General features: G+C 33.5%; 2 protein-coding genes across 13 annotated transcripts; one reads left to right on the top strand and one right to left on the bottom strand.

The window, feature by feature from the left end:
* On the top strand, positions 1-24832 carry LOC128192218 (dynamin-1-like). Of its 12 annotated transcripts, none has more exons than XM_052864745.1 (23): positions 1-243; positions 4193-4266; positions 4760-4909; positions 5104-5307; positions 5546-5644; positions 6196-6304; positions 6598-6792; positions 7377-7512; positions 7652-7719; positions 8061-8199; positions 8439-8596; positions 8968-9013; positions 10031-10144; positions 12273-12385; positions 14883-15012; positions 15130-15144; positions 16903-17049; positions 17228-17284; positions 17380-17561; positions 17871-18086; positions 19248-19289; positions 21460-21501; positions 22849-24832. In XM_052864745.1, the coding sequence occupies exons 1-23, from the start codon at positions 80-82 to the stop codon at positions 22922-22924; spliced, it is 2676 nt and encodes an 891-aa protein (XP_052720705.1). In that variant the 5' UTR covers positions 1-79; the 3' UTR covers positions 22925-24832. The 12 variants fall into 12 exon arrangements, with proteins under 12 accessions (XP_052720705.1, XP_052720707.1, XP_052720706.1 ...); XM_052864747.1 differs by lacking the exon at positions 12273-12385 and adding an exon at positions 11510-11619 and having other exon boundaries at positions 2-243; XM_052864746.1 differs by lacking the exon at positions 12273-12385 and adding an exon at positions 12919-13028 and having other exon boundaries at positions 2-243.
* Positions 24312-26368, bottom strand: LOC128192247 (haloacid dehalogenase-like hydrolase domain-containing protein 3). Its single transcript, XM_052864803.1, has one exon. The coding sequence runs from the start codon at positions 26142-26144 to the stop codon at positions 25443-25445; it is 702 nt and encodes a 233-aa protein (XP_052720763.1). The 5' UTR covers positions 26145-26368; the 3' UTR covers positions 24312-25442.
* Between the last annotated feature and the right edge of the window lie 153 nt (positions 26369-26521).

Below are 26521 nucleotides of genomic sequence, written 5' to 3' on the forward strand. Positions count from 1 at the left end.
GCGGCCTTCATTATATCAGCTTCCGCCATGAATTGAATGACTGTCAACATAGTATAGTACCCGAAAACAGATCGCTAAAATGGCCGGAAATGTTGGTATGGAGCAGCTTATTCCTATTGTGAATAGGTTGCAAGATGCCTTCGCGTCCTTAGGCCTCCCTCTTTCCCTTGATCTACCCCAGATAGCTGTAGTTGGAAGTCAAAGTGCGGGGAAAAGTTCGGTGTTAGAGAATTTTGTGGGCAGGTAAATTATTATGCAATATAACTTTATGATCACATAAAATCCTTTGGTTAACAAATGTACTACTTTTTCTATATGTTACTTAAACTTTTTACTATATATCAATGCTGATGTCAAGTTTAATTATTGTGTGAAATGTTAACATGCACATAAGGGGGCGTATCAAAATAAACGGTCAATATTGGTTTATAGATTACTTAAATCACATACCCAGACATGTATATCAGTCCATGTTATATTAAATGAAGTAACGCTAAGTCGGGACATCTTGTTTGGGTCAAACATTTGATCTTTTGAGTGGAATACTATCACAGATTTCAATATGAATCATATCATGTGGGAGGATCAAAAGAATAACATCAAAATGCATTTTGTTTAAAAATAGTTTCAAATGATGTGGACTGATGTGTGATAATACATGTATAATGAAAAATTAAATGTTTTAAATGGTACAATATATTTTTAACGTAGGAAGGTAATACTAAGTATTATCATTTTAAATGTTATCCTTTTATATTCATTATTATGTCTTGTACTACATAGGGATACAATTCAAAGTCTACTGTAACTAATAAATTTATTAATGACATTTGTAACTTATTAGAGTAGTACTGGACATCTCAAAAAATCTATATAGTATATATGGATAATGAAAATATGTACATCATATTAAATTATAACCACCATTTAAAATTTTTCAAATTGTATAGTACATGTTTAATATGACTTTATAAAAATGCATTTGGAAAATTCAAGTTGTACAAACCATACTAATGATTTGAAGATAAGTACCTGACACACTCACTTATTGCACTGCGCTCTTAGTCAGAAAATAAAAGTGTGATGGAAAAAATGGATTTTAATAGATTATAGATCAATTGCATTGTTTATTTGAAGGAATCTTAATCATAGTATGGAAGCTGTGGCCCATATACCTCTTTTCATTTCAAAGAAAATGAAATGCATTCAACAAAAGCATTTGTACTTCATGGCTACTCTTTACAGGGTTCACTACTCACCAGTTGATTTTATTGAATGAACAACTGTGTAAATTAATATGGAAATTTTATGTGCTATTCAGTATCAGGACAAATTTTGCTGAACATGGGGAAAAAAGTTACGTGTAGTTTTCATCTGCAAACATTTTACCAATCATACACTATTTTATCTAATATGCTGTATGCCTAGTGGTTTCACCGATGCTTGATTTGACACACCGAAATATCCTTGTTTACAGTAGTAAAGGGGGGGGGGGCAAAAGAGTAAGGTCTGTGTGTAGTATATCATAATTTATTTTTTGAATATATTCATCTTGTAATTTGCATAGGGATCAAATAGAAGTATGAACATGCAGGCAGTTACAATTGCCTAAAAGTACAGAGGAATTGCTTTGAATAACATAATGTGTAATGTTGACCGTGTCATTATAAGCTCCTGACTTAAGCTTATTCTCTAATGGTACTGTAAAAAGTTTTTCAAAGATTAGCAATCATGAGATATAATTCAAAAGCAGAGTACATAAGACAAATCTTCAAGTTGAAAAGTTGAATCATGTCCTTAAGTCATGTAGATACCCATTTTTTAAAATCACATCTTGGATTGTAATGTTACACTGACATTAATGATTCATTTTGAAGGTAAAATTCTCAGATATTACAAGTAAATGAATGATAGGCATTATGAGGAATAAAATTCAAAACTCAACATTTTTGCAATTCAACAAATCAAAAGAAAGCAGATGTTTTTTGCAAAATAATTTTTGTAAATGATCTGCAAAACTTATGTATGATTCATATTGCTAAAGTCTGCTGGAGTGCATGTTTGTCAAGTTTACTTGAAAGTTCAGTGTATTAGGTTGATCTACAGAAATACAAGCACAAGGAACAGATGGTATCAATGTCGTTGGTTTGTCATCATGATATCGTTAATCAGATGTTAGTACATGTAATGAGGAATCTCCTTGCACCGTAAGGTCATACATACACTTCAAATTAACTATGGAGTATATAAGAGTTTCCTGGTGGAAAGGAAGATATGTGTTATACCTGGTTAATGGAGCCTTGAAGACTCTATACATTATATGTACCAACTGCATGTTGGTTCCCAAATGGGTTCTGAATTACAAGGAAATGATGCTTGGTTTTCAATTACTGGTGATAGGTCACTCTTTATAAAGCATAGGTCAGAGCTCAATTAAAACATGTACATGTAGTTTGTAGCCTGGATTTCTTTTACGTTACCTTGATCCATATTTATGATAATAGCATATTTCTATTAGTTTGGAGATGGTTGATTCAAATTAAAATCAGAATTGAATTCAGCTAGATCTTAATACTCAAACTACTCCAAGATGAATGTCAAAAGAAGTACCGTCAATACAGCAGTTTAACAGTTTAACACGCAAATGCAAACCAGTTAAGAAAGACATACAGACTCATTGCTGTGTTAAATGTGTTGTTATTTCTTTTGCCCTAAATCTTGTGTGGTGTACAGCCTTCCATAACAGTTTATTATTGATCTCTGATTTCTGCAATAAATGGCTAGTGTAAGCAATCTCCTTGAAGAGTTGGCAGAGTGAAGTACAATTTACAAAACAGTTTTTATTCTGAGGAAGAATTGAATGATTTTTAAATCATCTGCTCCGAGATAATTTGAAAAGTTTGTCATCCTTCAGCTTGTTTTCTTGCTATGTCCTTGAAATATTACTGACCTATTTTATCCACAGCCAATGATTTCTGTTAATGAATTATGAGCGATCCAATACAATGTCATTAAGTACCACCACATACACATATAAGGCAATTTTAATTGGGGTATTTCTTTCTCTGTGTTGCTCTTGCTCATACAGCAGAGTTGCCATGATTTGATTGACTCCTGGAAAGCGATCAGATAGGGCGCTGTTGTCCAATAGTCAATAAATGCCCCAGCTTTGAAATGGAATATTCTTAGCTTTTGCTGGGGTAACTACAATGTGAGCAGCATTGATTTGTCAAGGAATCTCTCATATTGTAGACTCTTTTGATGAAAGCACCGCACCAGCCTCCTTTAAACTCCCTTGACTTGTTAAAAGCATATTGATGTTATTTAGAACTAGAGCCTTTCCAAGAATTAAATTAAATTTTCATCTCTCAGCTTAATCTATCAAACGTAATTATATGTACAAGTCTATGGAGTAAACTGTCTCATTTTATATTTTTTTTATACATTGTATTGATTAATGCATCAGAGGAAACTGGAAGGAAGTTAGGTTCCTTTAAACACAACCTGTGTTGCTTAATGTATATGAGAAAGTCCTTATAAGGAATTACACATTGATGATTATTACTTAGTGTTTTTCTTTAAAAAAAATAGTTTTTTATGAAACTGACTTCAATATTTATGATGGTAAATGTAATAAATATCTTGTTATTTTTAAACTCTAAGTCTTGTTTATTGAGAAATGTAAATCTATTATAACTCGAGGCCACAAAAGCCTGGAAAAGAATACAGATGCACAATGGACCCTGAACAGATCCTTTACTTTGTTTACTTTTTCTATCTTGTTCATTTTTTTTTGATGCTTGAATAAAAGCAATTTCTTCCTTGACAACTGACAAGTTGGTATATAGATTTAAGGTAGTGTATTGTGTATTCAGATGGATAACTTCCTCGTAGGAAAACATGTTTTGGTGATTTAAACACTTACATACAAGGACCCACCCCCCTCCTTAAAAAAGGATAAACAACCACAGAGATATAATCATAGTAATACTAAGGTAGACTAAAAAAAGCCAAGTTTAGGCCCTTAGTTTTATCCACATTCAATTTGCGTGTCTGTCATTAAGCTCAATGAAAATTCATGTACCAATGTCAAAATTTTATAATGAACTATCTTAGAATTCTAGGAAATTATATGTATAAATTTTAATGTTCATGGTAAATGATATACAAGCACCTGTTTTATATTTTGCAGAGATTTTTTGCCGCGAGGGTCCGGTATTGTAACAAGGCGCCCTCTGGTTTTACAACTGATCAACAGCAATACAGGTAAGAACTCGCCTGTCAATCAGTGTAAGGTATGGACAGGTGATGGATGTGCAGAAAGGAAAGTAGCCGGTCTGATTGAATGGCAAGCAATTACTAACCTGTGTCATTTGTGCATGCAAATATTTTTTATCTTGTTTTCATAAATGTTTATTTCAACTGTTGGTTATGACCTATATTGAGACTTGAAATTGCTTTTCAGGATCAATCCATTTTAAAGCACATTTGTTTTTAGTTGTTATACTAGTGATGATACTACAAAATCAACTTTATGCTTCTACACACTGTGATCTATAAGTTCTAAATACTTACACTTGATTATGTGATTGATTGCATTGCCTGAAGCAGAAATTCTGATATCTCTGCATAGAGCTTTTTCCTCATAATTCAGAAACTAGTATTATTATGTATGATTTTGACTAAGCAAAATGTTTATTTTTTTTAGCAAAAACTGTATACTTTTATATTACCACTTGGGTTTTTTTTAAAATTTTAGAATATGCAGAGTTTCTCCACAAGAAAGGTTCATGCTTCACGGACTTTGCAGAGGTTCGTAAAGAAATCGAGGCAGAAACAGACAGAGTAACGGGCCACAATAAGGGCATTTCCAACATCCCAATCAACCTCAGAGTCTATTCCCCTCATGGTAAGTAATAAGTATCAAAATATTATCACATGTCCTTGTCAAAGTTAAGTGGTTCCTTGTTCACAAGTAGTTGAATATTCTTTTCACATTTGCTCATATTTTTTAACTACATGTATATGTTTGAATGTTGTTTTATAAAAATAAATTGAAGTTTTGACTGTTATTGAAATAGAATGTTTTGCACAAATTTTCAGTATTGAACTTGACCCTGATTGATCTGCCTGGAATGACACGGGTTGCTATTGGAGACCAGCCCCCAGACATAGAAATGCAGATCAGAGCCATGCTTCTAGAATTTATCACCAAGGACAGTTGTCTTATCCTGGCCGTATCCCCCGCCAACACAGATCTTGCAAACTCCGATGCTCTAAAAATAGCAAAGGAGGTAGACCCCCAAGGTACAACACATGCCCAAAAGTTTTATTTTAAGACCAGGGTCAAGAAGGACCTTTCATTTTTTTTAATTAGGTTTTCGTTTTTGTACATTTATATACTTGTATAAGACATGTACATAAGATATAATGCATTTTCAACACTTATTATTAAAAAGAGAAATACTTCTCATGAAACATTTTGACCCCACTTTGATTATATAATTAGGAATGTGTATCACTGTTGTTACTACTTTTATTACAGGGTTACGGACAATAGGTGTGATTACCAAACTAGACTTGATGGACAAAGGAACAGACGCCAGGGAAATCTTAGAAAACAAAACTCTACCATTGAGGAGAGGTACTATCTCTCTGTAGATTATAATTGCTATGTGTCTGTGCTTGTTTTCTACATACATTAAAATCTGTGTGGAAAAATTACAAATCTGTACAGAAAAAGTTAATCAAGAATACATTGCTGTTCATTATTTGAATAGCTGATGTTTTGATTAAAGCAGACATCAGATACTTAGATGTTAAATCAATATCCAGAAAAGGACTGTAAACCAACTTTTATTCGTGTGCGAGAAATTTTCATGATAGCTCCAAAGACTATATCTCATCGCGAATTAGTTCTCAACTTTTTCTGGTATATTTTCGAGACAAGTGAAAATTAGTCACGGCGAATCAGTTTATCTTCTGCAAATCATGAAATAAAGTCATCACGAGTAAAAGTTGGTTTACAGTATTTGGTCTGTACATAATCTTTTAGCCTTCTTAATGAATTTAATTCTACTATTTTTGTATATATTTTTCAAGATTTACATATCTTGACTTTTAGATGAAAATGTTCAGAGTTATTCTCTGGCAATTTTTTCTTCATGATGATAATAATTGAAAAATCTATTTCAGGTTATGTTGGAGTTGTGAACAGAAGTCAACAAGATATTGATGGAAGAAAGGACATTCGAGCAGCATTGGCCGGGGAACGCAAGTTCTTCCTTAGTCACCCTTCATACAGGTTTGTGTACTGTCTCTTACTTTGTCCAGTTATTTCTCAGTGATCATTAAATATAGTTCCATTTATATCTGTTCATTTCTAATGTTTGTTAAAAGAGCAATAAAATGTAACTGTTAATGTGTAAATAACATATTCTTGTATATAGAATATAAACTCATCTGGTAACAGGTTGGTTTCTGTGTGTATAAACTTTGAAGTCAAGCAATTAGCTGGTACAGTAATTGATCTTTGCAGTTCTCATATTGTGTGCAATGTAATGTATCATAGGGTATGGTTCTATCTTTTGTCACTAGGCACATGGCTGACAGAATGGGTACGCCCTACCTACAAAGAGTGCTGAATCAGCAGCTAACAAACCATATTCGTGATGTTCTGCCTACCCTCAGAAACAAACTCCAGTCTCAGCTTCTGTCCATGGAGAAAGATGTCCAGGAGTTCAAGAACTACAGACCTGATGACCCCTCCCGAAAAACTAAGGCCATGATGCAGTAAGGCTAACCCCTACTTGAGTAGTTCCCTTGCAATATTCTGCTCATCTGAGCTTAATGGTCATATATGCTTTTCTGATAATCAGGGCTGCGTTCAAGATCGTAGCAGCTAACCTAGCCGCTAGGTCGTAGTTATCCAGGTCTATTGAACGGACTGCTAGGTTAGCTGCTAGGTCTCAGATTTGAAGTTGAGAATATTCAACTAAAGACTAATTACATCGACATAGTTTGTTAATTTCAAGCGGAAATATACATATTAAAATTCATTTTCACTTAAAGGAAGAATAAAATATCACTAAATAAATAGATTTCATGTTTGTTATAAAGTGGTAACTAAGGTGGCCATCTTGAATTTGATGCTTAGTATAAAATATTTAGGCTACGAATATCTACCTAGCGGCTAGGCTAGCTTACCGTTAAACTACATAGCCCTATGTAGCAGGTACGATCTTGAACGCAGCCCTGTTGTTTTGTGTCTGCCTAAATAATGGTCTGTCGGTGAACCAAAATCTTTTCTTAATGTAATCAACAAACAATTTTTTTATAACAATCAACTTTATGTAATATTATTAACTTTCTTTCAGAATGATTCAACAGTTTAATGTCGACTTTGATAAAAGCATCGAAGGTTCTGGAACAGAGATTAACACCCGAGAATTGTCAGGGGGAGCCAAAATCAACAGGATATTTCACGAACGCTTTCCTTTTGAGCTGGTCAAGGTATGCATAGTTGTAGATACCATTTCATATGGTCTAGTAATGAAAAATGACTTTTTACATTGTACAATTATTCCCATTGGATGTTTCAGTTTTATTGATATATATCTGTTTTAACTCATTTTCTTTTATTTATTTGTAGATTGAATTTGATGAGCGTGAACTCAGGAAAGAAATTAGTATAGCCATCAGAAACATCCATGCTATCAGGTAGTTCTTTTAAGATATTGTACTTGTACTTTTTGGCTGTAGTTTCACTGCTTGCATATTTGTGTACATGTAAAATACATGTGAAATACTGTAAAACATGGTTATAACGAACACGCTTATAATAGATTGACACTTACAGCAAAGTGATTTTCATTCCCTTTGACTGTATTACACGTTGTAAACTTCACAAGTATAACGAAATACGTTTATTTCGAATCAAAATCGCCTGTCCTTGGCACTTCGTTAAGTATGTTTTACTGTATGTCTGTTCATGTGAATATTTTAAGACAAGGAGCAACAAATACGTCATCTTTCATTAATTTGATTTACTTTTTCTTCAGAACTGGTCTCTTTACTCCAGATAAAGCCTTTGAGGCTATAGTAAAGGAATACATCAAGAAACTAAAACAGCCATCTCTGAAAGCTGTGGATATGGTGGTTACAGAGTTAACAAATGTTGTACACAAGTGCACAGAAAAGGTATGGAGTACTTGGTTCTGATTCTTGCTGAAAGTCATGTTTGGTTATAAAATCAAGATAAATTTATCAGTGAAAAAGAAAGAAATCAACATTATGAAAAATAGAAACGCTAATTTAATTAACCTATAAATACGTCGATGAAATACTTGTATTATAGAATGAGAATTGTGTAATTTTTTTCACACAAGAGAAGAGCTGATTACTGTCAGTTAAAATCCTCCATGATTTGTTTTGATCAGATGAGCAGATATCCCAGGCTACGAGACGAGACAGAAAGTATTGTTAACAACCGCATCAGGGAACGTGAGATGGTTGCTAAGGACCAGCTCTTGATGCATGTAGAATTTGAGCTGGCTTACATAAACACCAATCATGAAGATTTTATTGGATTTGCCAAGTAAGTGAAAAACCTATATACCTGTGTGTAGAGAAAATATTTTACCTTTTTGAGATTAAAAATGGACAGAAAGCATATCAATTTACATCGTTCGGTTTCTTTATTAAAATGATTTTGAATGAATATTTTGGGTAGAAACATGAGCTTCAAGAAATATTTATTTATTTGTTTCAATTATTATTAAATTTATATGCATGTGTTACATGGTTGATTGTATGAAATACTCAATCTCTTTATCAATGCTGTTGTATTTTAATATTGTAATCTTGTTCCACAACATGGTACAGGCCATGAAACTCAGGCAAGATGATAAAACCAATTACTTTAGGCCTCAAAGAGCCCCTGTTTTTTGATGACTGGTTTTATTGTAGCGCGGATCAAGCTGTGAGACAAGAAAGGAAAAAAGTCACCAATCAGGTACTAATCTTGTAGTTTCTATCTTTGACTCACATAAAACTGATCATCATTTCAGTGCCCATAACAAAGCCGAAAATAAGGAAAGGAAAAAAGTTGGAAATCAGGTATTTCAATCCTTATCTTTTACATTCTTTATCCAATCGCACTCTTGTCATCTTGCCACCTTCCACAGTATATCAGGTATTTCACTTTTTCATTCTGTACAGACAATTTTTTGTAAAAATTGAAATGTACGGTTTATAAATAATGCTATAATAATAAGAAATGTTTTATATAACATATACGAACCTAATTAAATATATGTATGGGTATTGTTATACAGTACCGGTACTTATAATATAAATTGATTTCTGAAATGAATAATTACAGTATACCAAGGCAAGTTTGTATTTACAAGAATTTTCAGTAACAAAAGTTTACTGGTAATGAATATGAAACTACTTATCTAATACAAATCTTAATCCATAGTATCTTATATTGATAATATTACTCCTTCTTGTAAAGTATTTGATTACTGATTCAGAAGCATGAGTCACTATAGCATTGATTTAAACTTAATCTTGATATTAATTAACAAATGAGTGATTGATTGTACGATGAAAACATTTCTTAACATTGATTTTTAAATGAAACTTTAACTGTCTTTGTCAACTTTGTGTCTCAGATGCATTCTCACCATTTTCTTCTGAAACCAAACTTAGTTTCTCATTACTTTCCCAACTTCAACATTTCATTGACATTTTCTCACTCAAAATAAGCTCTAGTTTGAAAATCAAAAATACATGACTGTTTATCTGGCCCTTGGGCCATAAAAGTTGGACAAGCTAACTTTTGATCTCAGTCTCACTCTTCCACTATATACTGTATATTCCATTTGTGAAAGTGAGACTTGGATAAAATGTGAGTTTGTCGAAGTTTTGTGGTCCCAGGACCTACTGGTGTTTACAAGTAAGGTCAATGAGGAACACGAATGCTTTATACCTTAATAAATTCTGTATTGAATTACCTTTTTTGTAGGTGATACGTAAGGGATATCTGACTCTACACAACATCAGCTTCATGAAGGGAGGCTCCAAGGACTTCTGGTTTGTGCTGACAGCTGAGAGCATCTCCTGGTACAAGGATGAAGAGGTAGGCTGAACAAATTTCTATCCCTCGGCTGAATGAGAATGACTTTCAAGTCCAATTTTTAAAAAAACTTACCGTATTCAAATTCAATTTATGTGATGTAAATATTTAAATGAAAATTATCTTAATTTAAATAATTACTTACTGTTCATATAATTAAAATGTAATTGTAATTGATGTGACTTAAATTTATCTTCATTTACATGTACCATATCAGAATCTATAATGTATCATCAAATATGCTTATACTTTCAAGTGTTGCATTGCAGAAGAATATTATATATTTTAAATTGCTTGCATTTTTACTTGGCATACCAAAACTCTATACAACTGGACTGTTGCTGTGTTTATTAAGGATTAAGATAAAAGTTTTTCTCATTCCGTCAGAGTTTGAGAGTTTTGAGGGTACTAAATTTGTGTTTATGTATGGGAAAAGTTTTAAAAAAGAAGAAAATTTATATGTTTATGCTTAAATTGGAACAAAAAGCAAAAGTGGCTTGGGCACTGCTTTACAGTATAGAGAAAAATTAAAAGCTGTATATAGTATTGTGTGCTCTTTTCAACATACATTGAATTAAACGTACAAATTAAATCACCCTGTCCACTGTAAATAGATCCTTCATGTATTCACCTCCACAATGAAGTCACCACTCGCATGCTATGCATTTGTCACTGAATTTAAACAAAAAAATATGTAGCTATCCTAGCACCACATTGGTAATTATTAACTTGCTATTTTTTTTAATTCCTAGTCTATTTAAGTTTCAGTCCCTGCTAAATTTTTTGAAATGGTCATGTGATTTTGTTTTAACTGCTATTTTGTTTAGTTGTTGGCCCTGCATGACAAGCACCGTGCTATGTAACCCAATACGGTTTATACCCTGGATTTTGTAAAGATGTTTGGTTATTGTGAATTGCGATATTTAACAGATTTGTCAGTCTGATTAAATCCACCCCCTTCTCTTTACACTCGTGAGGGTCTAACAAGTATCAATAGGAGGTCATCTTTCCACAACCTTTATGTCTGATTAATCAGGGAAGGACTTTCACTGCTTTAAAAAATCTATTGGAACTCTTCAAAGAAGATAGATTAATAAATTTATACTAGTTATTTATGTTACCTCCAGTATGTAAGAGTTGCACCTCTCATAAAACAGATGAAAGCATGTCTGTGATTGGTAGGGCATATTTAGATTGTATGCAAATGTAAGGGTCATGTGAAGATAACCTTTTATTGATACCTGTCAGACCCTGACGAGTTTAAGGAGAAGGGGTGGTTTTAATCAGACTGCAGATTTGGAATGTGCTGAAAAAGAAATGCAATTGCATATTTAAATTTTGTCAAGCATGAAGAATTTGAATTTGCAGGAGAAAGACAAGAAATTTATGTTATCAGTGGAGAATTTAAGAGTGCGGGATGTAGAAGCAGGAATTCTGAACAAACGGCCCACATTTGCTCTGTATTCAAGTGAAAATAGGTATTTACAGGCAGCGAATGGAAACAAGTTTTTCCATGGCTCCTTATCTGCCAATCCTACATAGCAGGGCTCTCTGTGTGCTTTTGTGTTGTACTCTGTTTAATTTTGTTTTATTGCATGGTTTCATGATATGTAGAGTAGAAGACACTTCAAGTTTAAAACCCTATTATTTGTGCAATTCAACGTTTAAAACAAAAATAAAAAGAACTTCTACTTCCTAATAGGCACTTATGAATTTAAAATTAAGAAGCTCTTGCATGGTACATTGTGAGCTAATTAAAACACTGACAGAGAGTATTTACTGTAGGAAAAAATGGAAGGGTGCAATTATTGGGTGTAAATTGAGATAAGATTGTATTAGGGATGACAGTAGGGAATCAATTAGCTCATTAAAATTAAAATGAAATTGAGGTAATTTGCCCAGTGTTCAGAATGAAAGTAACTTAAGTTAGCATCTACAAAATACTATGGATGAATGACAAACACCCCACCCTGCCGGCCAGTGTATGACCCTCCCTGCTCAACCAAACTCTGATCAGTCTCACACTAACTGCCCCACCCTCCCACTAACTCGAGCATTTGGCACTGGTGCATATTTGACACACTTCTCCAAACAGATTGTAAATAACAGAGATCACTGCCAATTATTCTAGGAGAAAGAGAAGAAGTATGTGTTGACGGTGGACGGCCTTTTAGTCCGAGATATCCCAGACTCGGGTTTTGTGAATAAGAAAAAGTCGTTTGCACTCTTTCACCAAGATAACAGGTCGGGATACTAGATTAGTGAAGGCACTTTTCGTGTGCTATTCGTCTTGTCTCCTGTGTCCTCCTACTAAACCCTTGTTGCTTTTTTCTTGTTCCCAAATTTTTTCACCTGTGGAATAGAAATGGTGGAAATTAATTTCGTTGTTTTTAATAATAACCAGAAGACTAGGAACAATTTTTTTCCTCTTTGAATTTTAATATGTGTTGTTTTTAGTCACTCATCATCATTATGTGTGAAAACATTGCACCTCATTTAAACCTCATTGTTCAACACATGACCATTCGTGCCCCCACTAAAACTTGGCCTCATATTGAGCTGTATGGCATGGTTGTGGGCCAGTGTAACATTCAGCTTTTATTAACATTATCAATGTGACGTCTGTAACTCCGTGGGTGCTAACATTCCATCTCTCCCCTAGGATCTCGCGTTCCACTGACTACTGATTCTCGGCAGCAGCGAGACTCACCTTTTTTCAGAAACACGTTTGCATTGTCACAACATTTTAACGCATGTTTGAATGTTGAAATTTCCAGGAAAAAGAGAAGAAATTTATGATACCCCTCGATGGTCTGAAAGTGAAAGATCTGGAGAGCGGTCTGTTTACTAAACACTGTTTTGCATTGTTTAACCCCGACTCTGGCAGGTATGTGATGGAACCAGAGACAGCCTTTCTGTGTTTTCATCCTCACTTCAACCTCGTCATTACTCGGACTTACTTTCTTCATATTGCTAACGGGACTTGTTTGAGATATGCTGTGTATTCATCTAATTCCTGCATGAGCATGGCTTGGGGTGTTGCAATCATTGCCTAGCTATTGTATTCATGCTAATGCTCATCATCGTTCTGTACAGTTAATTATATTTACTATAGTGCAGAAGAAAAATATAGTGCACCTGAATATACCGGTAGCTGATGCATTTAGTATTCATGTAATCAATTAATAGCATTGTAGACTTGTACATGTAAACTATGATAGTTGTTCTAGAAAGTCTCTAAGTATCTGTACAAGGAAAATTCTATGCTACCTTGTAAATTTCACTTTCGTCACTCAAGGAATTAACAAGACTAATATGATATGATAGTAGGTGATTATTTTTTCTTAATTCACTACAATTAGTGTGTGATGGATTATCTGTCAATGGATTACTGAATAACGGAGTATGAGGGGTTAGTGACTGTTAATGTACATGGCTGATTAATCCAGGAACCTGAGACATATCAACAGACTCAAGCATGCCTCAGAGGGTGGATTAAATTGCATGAGTGTGAGCCCTGTGCTCATGCAACATTATCAATTTTTCAATAAGCTGACATTATCTTTTGATTGCAGTGGGAAGAGGTTTAACAATTCTCTCTCTCTCTCTTTCTCTCTCTCTCTCTCTCTCTCTCTCTCTCTCTCTCTCATCATACATGTTCAAGCTATTGTACGTACTTGCTGCATTCAGTAGAAATAAGATTACCAGTGTCATATAATATTTTGATACCGTGAAATATTGGACCCGGGACACCGGTACTATAAATTCTGGGAAAAGCAATTCAGCACTGAAAATAATAAGATTCAGTCATGAAATGATAATATCAGAGAGCTTAGAGCTTTTGCTTATAACATTGTGTATTGTGTATTGATATTTCATGTACATAAAGAAAGAATTTATTGAGCTTTTAACTCAGTAAATACATTCCGAGATCAGATATCTACCGTAGATAATTTTTAATTTTGACAGATGTTATAATGCTCTATGCTGCTGCCTTGCTAGTGTACACCTACTGTCGATATAAAAATCTTTTATATATATATTATGCATATATTGTCAAACATAAGCCAGTTTGCCAATAAGAATGACATCGTATTAAGTTAAAATTTGTATGTTTTCGTATGTTCTCTTAAGTTTAAATTATATATAATGTGTCATCTCATGTCGATGTTTAAAAAATTTGTATGCATGTATTATAAGAATATATGAAATCCCCTCATCTAATAGACTTTTCTCTTAAAATTGATGACTTATTTTATTATCTCTGCTGTTTGGTTAATAATAAAAGGGGAGGGGGTTTCTGAGAAATTGCAGCTTTATTGGTTGGTTGAGTTAATGCCTGTGACAGGTACAGCAGGGCAGGGATTCTGGGATTACTGTTTACCTGCCCAGTACCTGCGTCTATATTACCAGATTCCACACATTTCTGTTCCTCTTGCTGCCTTGTTTTATTTCTGTTCACCTCCATATTATCTTTGTGTTACGCATCATACCTTCATTGTATATGAGTTACTTTATTGAAAAATGTGTCTCTCTTTGAATTTTGTCAATAGAAATTTGAATTTAATAATGATTGGAGACATGAATTTTAAATTCTAAAAAAAAAAAATATAATTCAGAACAAAGTTATTTTTTCCTTCAAAATATTGTTGATTATAATGTACATGTATTTATTCAAATGCAAAAATTTTTAATGTGAGAATATTAAAATATATGAAGTCATAATTGATTGGTTCTGTAGGAATGTATACAAGGACTACAAACAGCTTGAACTGTCAGCGGAAAACCAGGAGGAGGTCGACAGTTGGAAGGCCTCCCTGCTCAGGGCGGGGGTGTACCCCGACCGATCCCAGAACGACGAGGAGAGAAAGGTGAGGACCCAACCATCAGTCATGATGGAGGTCTTACAGTGTGATGCTATGTAGTATTAGTAGTTTTTCTGATGATCATTTTATTTTTTAAAATATGGGTATGCCTTTAAACTTTAGGACAAGTCGCGTTCGGTAAGTCCTTCCATCTGTCTATCTTTCTGTCTATATTCCTAAAACTTAAACCTTCTCCTGATTTATGAAATGTAGCTGGTTAATCTTCAGACTTAGTGACCGTGAATGTTAAGGACAAAGTAATTCAAGGTCATTCAGTCGAAGCAGATGATGGTTATTTACTAAGTTCTAGGTGATCATTATGCTAGTAATTTAATTGGTGGATTCAATAGGGTTGGCAATAGCTAACTGATTAACTGGTAAGTGGTAACTTGGTCTGGTAATTTAAGTGGTATCCTGGTCAAAACAGTGGTATATTGGTTATGGGTTACATAACCGCTAATTGGTAATAGTTGTAAAAAAAAATTTTAAAATTGGTATATTTTAAGACAATTCCTTGATTTTCTGATCCCAAGAGATGTTGATATTTAATCAAGTTAAATTGGAGAGAATCAAGGTCCCAGGGCTTATTGGAACTATGGAAAGAAAGTGGTCATTGGATGTAAATTATAAACGCTGTTGTTTACACCTGTCACTGACCTAATGTTCAACTTTACATAATTAATGATCAGAACAATTACTGAGTTATGATTGTTATTATACATATTTATTATAAAGCTACTTTCAATATATATTTTATACCATTTTTTGAAACTTATATTACCAGAGACATAAATAACAGAAATTGGCAACCGATCGAAATCTCGCGAAATCCAAGGTCCCTATTGTAAAGTGTTTCCAGTTTAAATCAGTATATCTTTCTAATAAACAATTACATCGAAATACAAACAGCTAAAATCTATTACCAAAACATTCAAATAAATTATATTTTCATGAGTTTATGTCATATAAAAAATATTAAAAGAGGAGTTTTAGGAGGCAGTCGGCCATCCGCCATCCGAGATTTCGTCAATATGGCTGGCCCATATATTTTCTATATATTAATCTTATTTTTCAATATTTTGTTTAAAAAATGTCCAAAACCTATGCACACTTTTCGTTAAAACAATATACTTTTGGTTTAAGATCATTATCTAAGTTTACTAAAATGTAGTTCTCAAAGTAAGGTTGGTCCCGTACCATTTTTCAACAACAAATCACGCTAATGGCGGAGTTGCCTATCTCTGTTATTTATGTCTCTGATATTACATATATCTGTACATATTTATTTTCTATATTGGGCACATTACAGCTATGATTCTAATGGATATTTTAAATGGCAGCTTTAGTTCTTTTCTGCAAAGACAAACTTTTACCATGGGAACTACATTGATATCTGATATGTGGTCAGAAAACTTTAGAAATTTGCATGCATATGCTAGTTTGATCTTAGGTTTTTTTTATTAATACTAATTATGATATTAAAATTCAAATTATGTTCTGATTAATGAACAGACTATTTTTGTTTTTGACAGTATTTTATCTGACATCTGTAGTAGTGTGGATTTTTAATGAAAAAAAAACCCCAGTTACATATATGTGTCATATAGCTGTGCTTTTTGATATGATTAAACAGTAAATTGGTGGTACCTGTAACAAGTTGTGATGAACTGATTAGCAATACTGATATCAGTTGCCATCCCTACGAAATGTAGTGCTATCAAACAGAACTCGGGGCTTAGTGCTAACAAACTCAGCTTTTTAATGAGGTCTGCATTGGATATATATACTGTAACTATGCTTAAAAGACATAGAATAGAGTGGTGAGACTGAGATTTTCCCATTGCACTGTATATTATTGATAGATAATTCAAACCCTGGAGTCTTGTTGTATTGCAGGGAAAAGATGACATGGGCTCTATGGACCCTCAGTTGGAACGACAAGTGGAGACCATCAGGAACTTGGTGGAATCCTACATGAAGATTGTCAACAAAACTCAGAGAGACCATGTTCCCAAATGCATTATGTCAATCATTGTGAACGATGTAAGTACATGCAGGTAGAGTTAATTGTTCATCTAGTGTAATCACAAGTCTCATATTTAGAATTGTGGAGTACTAGTTAGAGGGATTTTTTTGTGTAAAGAATGTGTTTAGATGTGAAATTACCAGAGACTGCAATAACAAGTATATTAAAAACATTGATTTTTACTATTCTATGCAGGTGAAAGATTTCATTGGTGCTGACCTTCTAGCTCACCTATACTCCACAACAGAGCAGGTAAGTTGTTACATTAGTACTGGTACACTAGTTGTAGTTTACAGTACCTTTGTATTAGTGAAGCATGTATGTAGCATATGATTTTGAATGGTTAGGGATCACTGATGGAAGAGTCTGCTGAAGAGGCACAGAGGAGAGACGAGCTGATTCGTATGTACAGCGTGACCAAGGAGGCGCTGAGTATCATCGGGGACATCACCATGAACACTAACTCCACCCCTGTACCCCCACCTGTAGACGATGAATGGCTCAAAGTCGACCAATCTGTACAAAATGGGTGAGTCATGTGCAAATCCATTAGTGTTTCCCCATGGAAATTTTTTATGCATGGGAGGAAAAAGTCTGAATTGGAGCACGTTGCTGCATAAATCGTCCCATGTGCGGGTGTTGAAATACATGTACCATAATTATTGATTATTGCTAGCACATGTAAGAGGTAATAGAATTTCAATTTTTGCAAAATGGTACAAATATTAAACTAATTTTGTTCATCAACAATGAGATACTTTTAGTTTATATTACAAGAATTTTCAAGATGACATTTTCCATTGGATGTAGAAAACTAAAATATCCCTTCTTAATTTAGAAGACCAAATTCTCGGCCATCTTCCCCGAAGCCTGGACGAGCTCCACCCCCACCACTGCCCAACCGACCGGGCAGTGCTCCCCCACAGAATGTCCCAGCGAGGCCCGCACCAAACATTCCATCCAGACCGGCGCCTAATGCGCCTGGTGGACTCAGTGCATCCAACGCAGCAGCGGTGGCGAACATGATGGGAGCTAACGTTCCTCCCATTCCAGCGTAAGTGTCCTCATTATTGGAGAGATTTCATACAGTTTAAGGTAGCTCCATACTCGTAAAATTCTCTGAGGAAAGTTGAAAAACCCAACTGATTTCGACTTAATAGACTTAAATGTCATCAATTGTTAGAAAAAATATACATGTCATCACACTTTTTTAGATGTCAGATAAACATAAACTAAAGCATATTTTGGCATTAGAAAAATGTATATTTTTTTTGTTGAAAGTAAAATCTTGTAGGCAGAAATTTGTTTTTCTTGTTTAATTTTAATGTCAACTTTATCAGAAAACTAAAATATCAAAAATATTTTAAATTGAATCGTTGGAATAAGAAAAACTATAGCATTTAGACATACAGCTAAGAGAAAAGTCAGAAAAAGAGTTATTTCCCCTTTGCTTAGATAAAATATATAAAAATTTGGAAATTTAGTATAAAATTAAGTGCGAAAATATCTTGAACCTACCAATAATTCTAATTACATCCATGTGATTTTATTCACATAAAATGAATAAAACTATCTTGCATAATTTTTAAAGAATTCAAAGTTTTACAAAAAAGTGTGACGTCACAGAACACTGGATCTACTTTAAAGGATGAAGTATATGTTGTTTACTCCTTCCCAATGGAAACCTTCAGAAATCTTTTGTTACATATTGAATTGTATTTGTATCAAATTTGAGCTGAACTTTGTCTAATGCATATCCAAAATATGTTTTTAAAAAAAAATTGAACACTTGTACTCAGTGGGTGGAGAAGGGTGTATTTGGTTCAGTTGACTTGAGACCTATTTCTTTCAGATTGTTTTAGATACTTGTATGTGAAGTTTAACATTGATTTCACAGAGTATTTGGTGTACGGTGCACTTTATAGATATTGTTATAGATTATAATGTAGCCATATGGTTGAAAAATCATGATTCACTGAATGCTGGCTGGTGTTTTACAAATGGAAACAAAAGTGTAACATGCTCTTTTTAATGTAATGATTTCTATGAAATACCTTGTTTGTATGATTGACACACTGCAATTGAGTGGTTAAAAGTAGTACATCTACTTTTATTTCATAAATTGTCATATACAGCATACTAATCTGTGGCTAAAGAGAACCCATTAAGAGTTTTTTCAAATTTACAACATGGGCACCTTTATCTTTTTTTACAGGAAATATGATGTGCAAATAGATCGGAAAACAGCACAGAAAGGGTTAGACACAAAGCACATCTTTCCAGTAGCTCACTCTCTGTTTGACTGTTCTAGTTGATACTAACAGTCCTGAAATCTTTGTACAGCCAAATAAAATATAACAAAATCCTATGTTTCTTAAATCTCAGGGACTGGTAAAATTTACTGTCACCAAAATGGAAACTCTCCAAATTTAATTTCCACAACAACTTATCAAAGCACATTATTTCCTTATGTATTTGCTTTCTAACATTTTGACTTTGTATATGGAGGGTTAAAACTTATATCTACCTGTATAAACCACATATGAACTGTATAAACAGAAAGTGAGAACATTTATTTACAAACAGCTAGAGGTGTTGGCCAGACTTGGGGGGAGTTAGTAGCTGCTGGCATGGTCTGCCATTTTAGAACATGTGCTATAGAGCTCAACTACCAGAAATCCTTTGTATTTCACAAAACTAAGAAAACTTCATCTTTTTTTAACCCCTCCCCCTCCAAAAAAAAAATTCTTTTTAAAATAGAGATTAAATCGTATATATAGTATTTTAATTTGATTAAGATGATAGCTTTAAAATCCCCTCTCATCACCATATTAAGTTGAGTTATTTTTGTTATCCTATGCATATGTTGTCCCAGACTTTCAATGATGAAAATGTTCTTGTGGCGCATTAGTTACTTGTAGCTGTTAAAAACTTGTATGTCTAAGGAAGATTTTATTTGTAGAACTTATTTGCTTCAAAATTCAAATATTCCACCTTTCCATATATAAATACTATTGAGATCAATATATTTACAGCCTTAGTTAATTCAAATTGATAGTATTTATACACTTTCAGTGTATACTGACAATCCTAATTAACTGTATTGATAATGCATCATCAACATATAAACATGGGATATGGCCTAAAGCACATGTTCAGAATGGCCTATTGCTTTGCTGTTCATAGAAAATCAACTATACATTTAAGAGCTGAATTTGTAATGGTATTTCTTGCTTTTATTTTATAGAATTTCTTGGAGTATTTTCATGTCTCAGCAATTATCTGTAGTCTTTCTGCAGTATATTGATGTCAAATGGAAATCATTTATGAATGTTTTCGTGTGACACATTTTGCATGCATGTGGTTTTTGCTTTTGAATGGCATTTTTCAAAGTTTATATATGCATTGAAATTTGTTGGTTTAACAATTAATGCACATGTTGATTTCTGAGACTTTTGTTATTCATGACACTAATCAATCTCTCCCTTCTTGTGGCCAATAAGTCAGGGGTGGTCATGTTTAGAAGATAAGTGTAGTACATGAAAATCACCTATATGCCTATTTTGGTAGGTATATAGTTAATAAAACCTGAGTTTGTTGGAAAGGGTATATAGGGTTATAATTTGAATTGGCCAGTTTTTAATCACCACAGATTTATTTAAGGAATAAGCAATCATTATGTATTATGGGGTGATCAAATACGGTTGGGGGTAAAATGATTTGTTGTGTTACCACAGACAAAAGTAAATGTAATGCTATTCATATTTTATTTTATTACATGTACTGGTTTGTTGAATAAGTCACAAGTGGTAGTGAAACTAGCCCCAAAAATACCAAGGAATTAGTATTACAAAAAATATTACATCCAGGCAGTTGATGATTGTGAGCTTTTGCATTCAAAGTAAATCCAACAGTGGAGGAACATTACTGGCCATTAGCAGATTCTATTAACAACCTTTATTTATCTCTGTGACATTCAAGTAACCAACTAACAAACTAAAGTCCTCTCTTGTGTACTTAATAAACACTTTTTGTATTTGAATTTATAATCTAGTAAAAAAAAGATAGCTCTGTTATATATATATACATATATATTTAAGTCACCAGGCTCGCAACTTTTGTTTGGCTTATATTTCTTCTTGGCTAGATTTAGTTTTTTTGAATAATTTTTTTTTTTCGTTTATAAATGTATGTTTTTCTATTAAAGAAATATCTAATGCTCGGAATCTTAAATTAGATAGCAAATTTTAAAATTTCGTAATGATAATTTTCATAGTCATAAAATTGATATTGGAAATTTTATTTTTATGCTTGGAGAAATTTTAAGTTAAAAGTAGTTAAATAGAAAATCTTCATTTTTGTTAGTGCTTTTATTATATTTTTAGTTGGAATGAATATAAAGTGTTTATTTTTTTCACAACATTTAGCTGGAATGTTGGCCAAGCGGTTGGAAGTGCATATATGCGCAAGTATGTTGACCTTCCTCTGTTCCTTCTATATTGATATAATCAGGAAGTTATCATGCTTTCGCTTCTTAATTTGTTTGCATGATACTGCCTATATGTAGCTCTACAACGTCTCGTCTGTCTGAAATGTGATTTTTTGTTTAATTGTATCTTTTATCATATATATTGCAGCCAATATAACTTTTAACAATGTATATACCATTTAATACATCTCTCATGTCCTCATGTAGCCATTCATATCTAAGGGGGAGAGGGCATCAAAAATCCTTTCAATTGAAAATTTTAAAAACCTGGGGGCTCATCTACGGGCACATACAAATATATGACATCATCTTCGTCTACAGCTGTGTGCATATTACCTCCCTTTGCATATCAATATACTTTACATAGAATATTTGCATACTAGTTAACTTCTGTACATTGCATTAACTTAACTATAACATGATGCATTTTTGAGAGCATAAAGAAGTGAATCTTATTTCCCTAGCTATTTTATTTCCCCTATTGCAATGACAGAAAATTCACAATATTGTCTTGATAAAGAAAAACTTGATTGTTTGAACATTTTGGTCTTGAATACCATGGATATGTGAAAGCGAGATGGAAGTCCCAACATTTGCTTGAATGTATATTGTAAATGGGGCTTGCATATTGTGATTGAGCCGAAACAATATGTTCTGAGTTTGTTCCATCACAGATCATGTATTGGACACCACCAGCTATTTTCATCAATACATGTACTAGTATTCTTAGCTTTGTCTCAAAATGTCATCTTGCATTGGCAGCTGTAAACATGAATATGTTAATTAGTACATGTATGTACAATTTTGTGAGACCATTAACTATCCATTTATTGTTTTGCAATGGTTAGTCATGCTGCTTTTTATTGGATCTTTACACAATCCATGAAGAAAGTTCATTTTTGTGAAAATTTTCAAATAACTTCTGTATAAAGGGAAATATTTGCCCCTGCTTTATTTTCGCCCCTTTTGCCCTCGTCGGATGGAGAATTTAAGACAGGGCAAATTCCATTCTCGCAAATAATATCTTTTTTAACACTATTTCATCTTGGCAAATTCAAGACTGAACAAAACCATTGGCAAGTGTAGAAGGGCGAAAATAATACAGGCGAAAATAACCTGTATACAGTAAGTGGAAAGAATTGGATATGGAGTAGTTAAAACATCTGTGAAACAGCAAATAGAGTAGAAATGGTCTCGAGCACTATGCGGTGAAAATTAATTCCCAAAAGTTTGAGCTAAAACAAAAGCTTCAGCAGAGTTGATTGTGTGGTTTGAGATTTTTCTGTTGCACTGTACATGTACTCACTAGGTTTGTTTTGTCTTTCAGTCGCCCTGGATCACAAGCAAATGTTCCCAGAATTCCAGAGCGACCATCAATTCCATCAAGACCAAACATGAACTGAGAGGAAGATGATCGTAGGCAATGGAGTGAGTGGAAGCAGGAACTGCTTGATGTTTTATTATGCAAAGGCACAGAGTGGATATCATTCTTACTTGGAATAAGCCTGGATTTCACAACAAAAGATTTGCTGGGAGCTGTGATAGGGGCGTCAGCTGGCTGGTGACCTATTTAATTCTTCCAGATCAAGAAAACTGGACTTCTTTCCTGTTCTTTTTTTTTTTTTACCACATTATGCACTGTAAAACCATTTGACAAGAAAGGGATAATTAATCACAAGAAACTAATTTTGAATTTGCTACATGAATAGCAGCTGATTGCTCTCAGTTTGGTTCCAAGACAAACTGAATGTATAATTGTCTCAAAAATATTGCTCTGATTAGCTATGGGAAATTCTAAATCTTGATTTTAATTACCACGTGAATTAGTACAGGTATTGTTAAAAAAAGAAATGTGTGGGTGTATAACTAAACTTGTCCTAGATCAATGGTAACGTATACTAGATCAGTGGTAACTTGTACTAGATCAATGGTAACTTGTACTAGATCAGTGTTAACTTGTACTACATCAATGGTAACTTGTACTAGATCAGTGGTAACTTGTACTACATCAATGGTAACTTGTACATGTACTAGATCAGTGGTAACTTGTACTAGATCAATGGTAACTTGCACCCTGATGTGATGTCATCAGACACCTATTTATTCCGTAGAAACCAGTAGTAGCCATATAACGTCAAAATTGGAATAATTGTTGTGATATGTTTATACTTGTACATGGTAGTGCATGCACTCATATACATGTACTAGAAATAAGAAAGGAAAATTATATATGTATAAGAAATATATGTACTGTTAAAATGTATGTGGCCCCTGATAGGAAACTTTGCATTAATCAATAGTTTTTATATTGATTTTAACATTTATCAATAGACAGTGAAAAGAATATTATGCTGCTTTGGGGAAAAAATATCGTGATTTTTCATTGCTGCAGAAATTATTTCATGTATGTATTCATTTGAGATGTTCATAGATTGTTATATATGACATTTTCGACCATATCTTTTTATCATGTTCATCATTTGAATTGTTGGTACTATGTGATGATTTGTGCAATCTTTGTTTGACTTTTGTAGGCCAGATGTACAGTTGTCTTGTGAAGGATGTACAAGTTCTGTTTTTGTTGACAGTATAGAAATCAATATGCAAACTGTTGCTCTATGGTTCTGTGTATCTGTTTAACAGACTGCATGTTGAAACACGACATCACAGACCTTTGTTCACTCCGTAGCATCTCTGCTCATCTTTTTTACAACTAGCATTTTGAAGCCAGATTTATGGATACTACTATTAGTTAGGTCATTTGATAACCATGAAATTTTTATTTTTATCAATTTTCATCATTTTTTTTTTTTTTTTTTTTGCAATTTCAAAATAACTCTACATAAAACAATGAAGAAGACTGTCACTTCAATCAGTTGTATGGAATATGATAATTTATATAATTTGATATTGGTAGACTATGAATGTGGATAGACTTGATACATAGTCTTATCTAGGTTCACAAGTGTGCACTCTTGATAGCGAAATTGATATTTCTTGTGCATTTAAGCATTTAGTAGAAAAAAAATGGTTTATTTGTTGTGTGATAGTTTGCTCATAATCTTCAGACAAAAAGAGGGTGGGTTTCAAGGTTATGAATGAAGGGGAAACTGAAAAATTTTGAATAAAAGATATTAAAGAGAATCAGATTTGTTACTTCTCAGATTTAATATTTAAGCCAAGATCTTGAAAACCAATCTGTGTAGTAGCTACAACTGTAAACTGTATAGAATTAATAGGTCATAAACCAGTCATGTCGTGTACAGATCATGTAATATACAACATAATAAATTAAAGTGATATAAAATGAATTCGTTTTGTTCTTATTGGTAAATGAATCTGGAATACCAAAGTGGTTTCTTGCGAGGATCTGAAGTTCAAGTGTGGAACACCACCAAGCTAACGGATGTTAAGCAAAAGACTAAACACTAAAGTATGAAAGAATTTTAAAGTGTTGAGCACCCAGATCTTCTTTTAATACAGAATACTGTATTGGATTTTAAGAAAGAATTAAAGCTGCTGTAGGCCAGTATAATATTTCATACACCAATACGGAGTTTAACTTCTTTATTTTGAAAATCAAATTGAATAACCTGGATATGTTGAAGTGGTTGGAAATTCCAACCATGGTTTATTATGCACATTTTACCTATAAATCTTAAAATATTTAATAACACGAAGCTTTATCTCTGCCCCATTGAGTTCAAAATGACAGGGTTGGCTGTACATGTATTATGAAATGTTGTGTCAAACAGCTCGTAATTAAAAATAGTACCGTAACTTAAGTGGTATTTGAGAATATGCAGAATTCAAATGTTAGTTTTGATCAGCTTAAATACTAGTGAGTTATTTGGTTTTAATGATATCATCTTTCATTATTTATAAGAAGAAACAAAATACCGGTAAAGGAATGCTCTCAATTTATAAATATTTAAATATATCGTACAGATCTGTAATAGAGCAGTCCACATCTGTTGGAATATTGGAGGCATTTGGACAAAATAAAATGCTCCTGATTCCGACTTTTCTAGGTCCCAGATAATCATTTTGAAGATCATCCCCTACATGAATGGCCTCGGCAGCGGTTGCTCCACCAGCATCCAGAGCTTGGAGGTAGATTTCTGGGTCTGGCTTAGCACAGCCTGCAGTCCATGCAGGAAGAACAAAGTCAAAGTAATGATGAATAGACATCCTTTTTAAGACACTTTCTAGAGTATCGTCAAAGTTTGATACAGCCCCCACTGTCAGGTTCCTCTCCTTCAGTTCCTGTAACACTCGGACTGACTGTGGAATCAACATCCAGCCCTCAGTTTCAAAATGCTTGCAGATCTCTAGAGAAACTGTACCTAGTGCATCATCCTCTAGATCCATTCCACTCTGTGTAAGTGTTTTCTTTACCAGACCGTTCCACCACTCGCGGGATGTCAAACCATTTTTGCTCCCAAAGATAGGATGAAGTTTATTGTGTTCTTTCCATTTTTGTCGAAATGCTCGACTGACGTCGTCAGGGTTCAGTTTTACTCCGTGTACTTTTGCTACATTAGCGTACTGAAAGCCAACGCCTCCAACAACTCGTATAACTGTGTTTGTCACATCCAGAGTGACTAGCTTCACAGGTTGCATATTTAAAATTCAAGGGTAAATTTCACAAAAAATGTTCTGTCGATTTGTTTCTCTAATTCAACCATAAATGATGTACACAATACAAGAAAACCAATCGGTAAAACACTGCCGAACCACTACTGAGCAAAAAAAGTTGCATGACTTGGCAACTAACGCATAAACATGATAAATGCTGTCATTGATGGTGTTTGTCAACAAAACACACGTGCACCTGTCAAGTTCAAACACGCCCAAACGGAAGTGATAAGTTGAATTCAATCCGTGTATCTATTGGACAAAATTATTTACCGTTATCAATCACAATTCTTTATTAAATGTGTATTATATAAAATTTTGTCTGATGTCAAAAGCAATAATTTTAGAAATTATTTAAACAT

This window comes from Crassostrea angulata, chromosome 7 (assembly GCF_025612915.1).
Source record: "Crassostrea angulata isolate pt1a10 chromosome 7, ASM2561291v2, whole genome shotgun sequence".
NCBI lineage: Eukaryota > Metazoa > Mollusca > Bivalvia > Ostreida > Ostreidae > Magallana > Magallana angulata.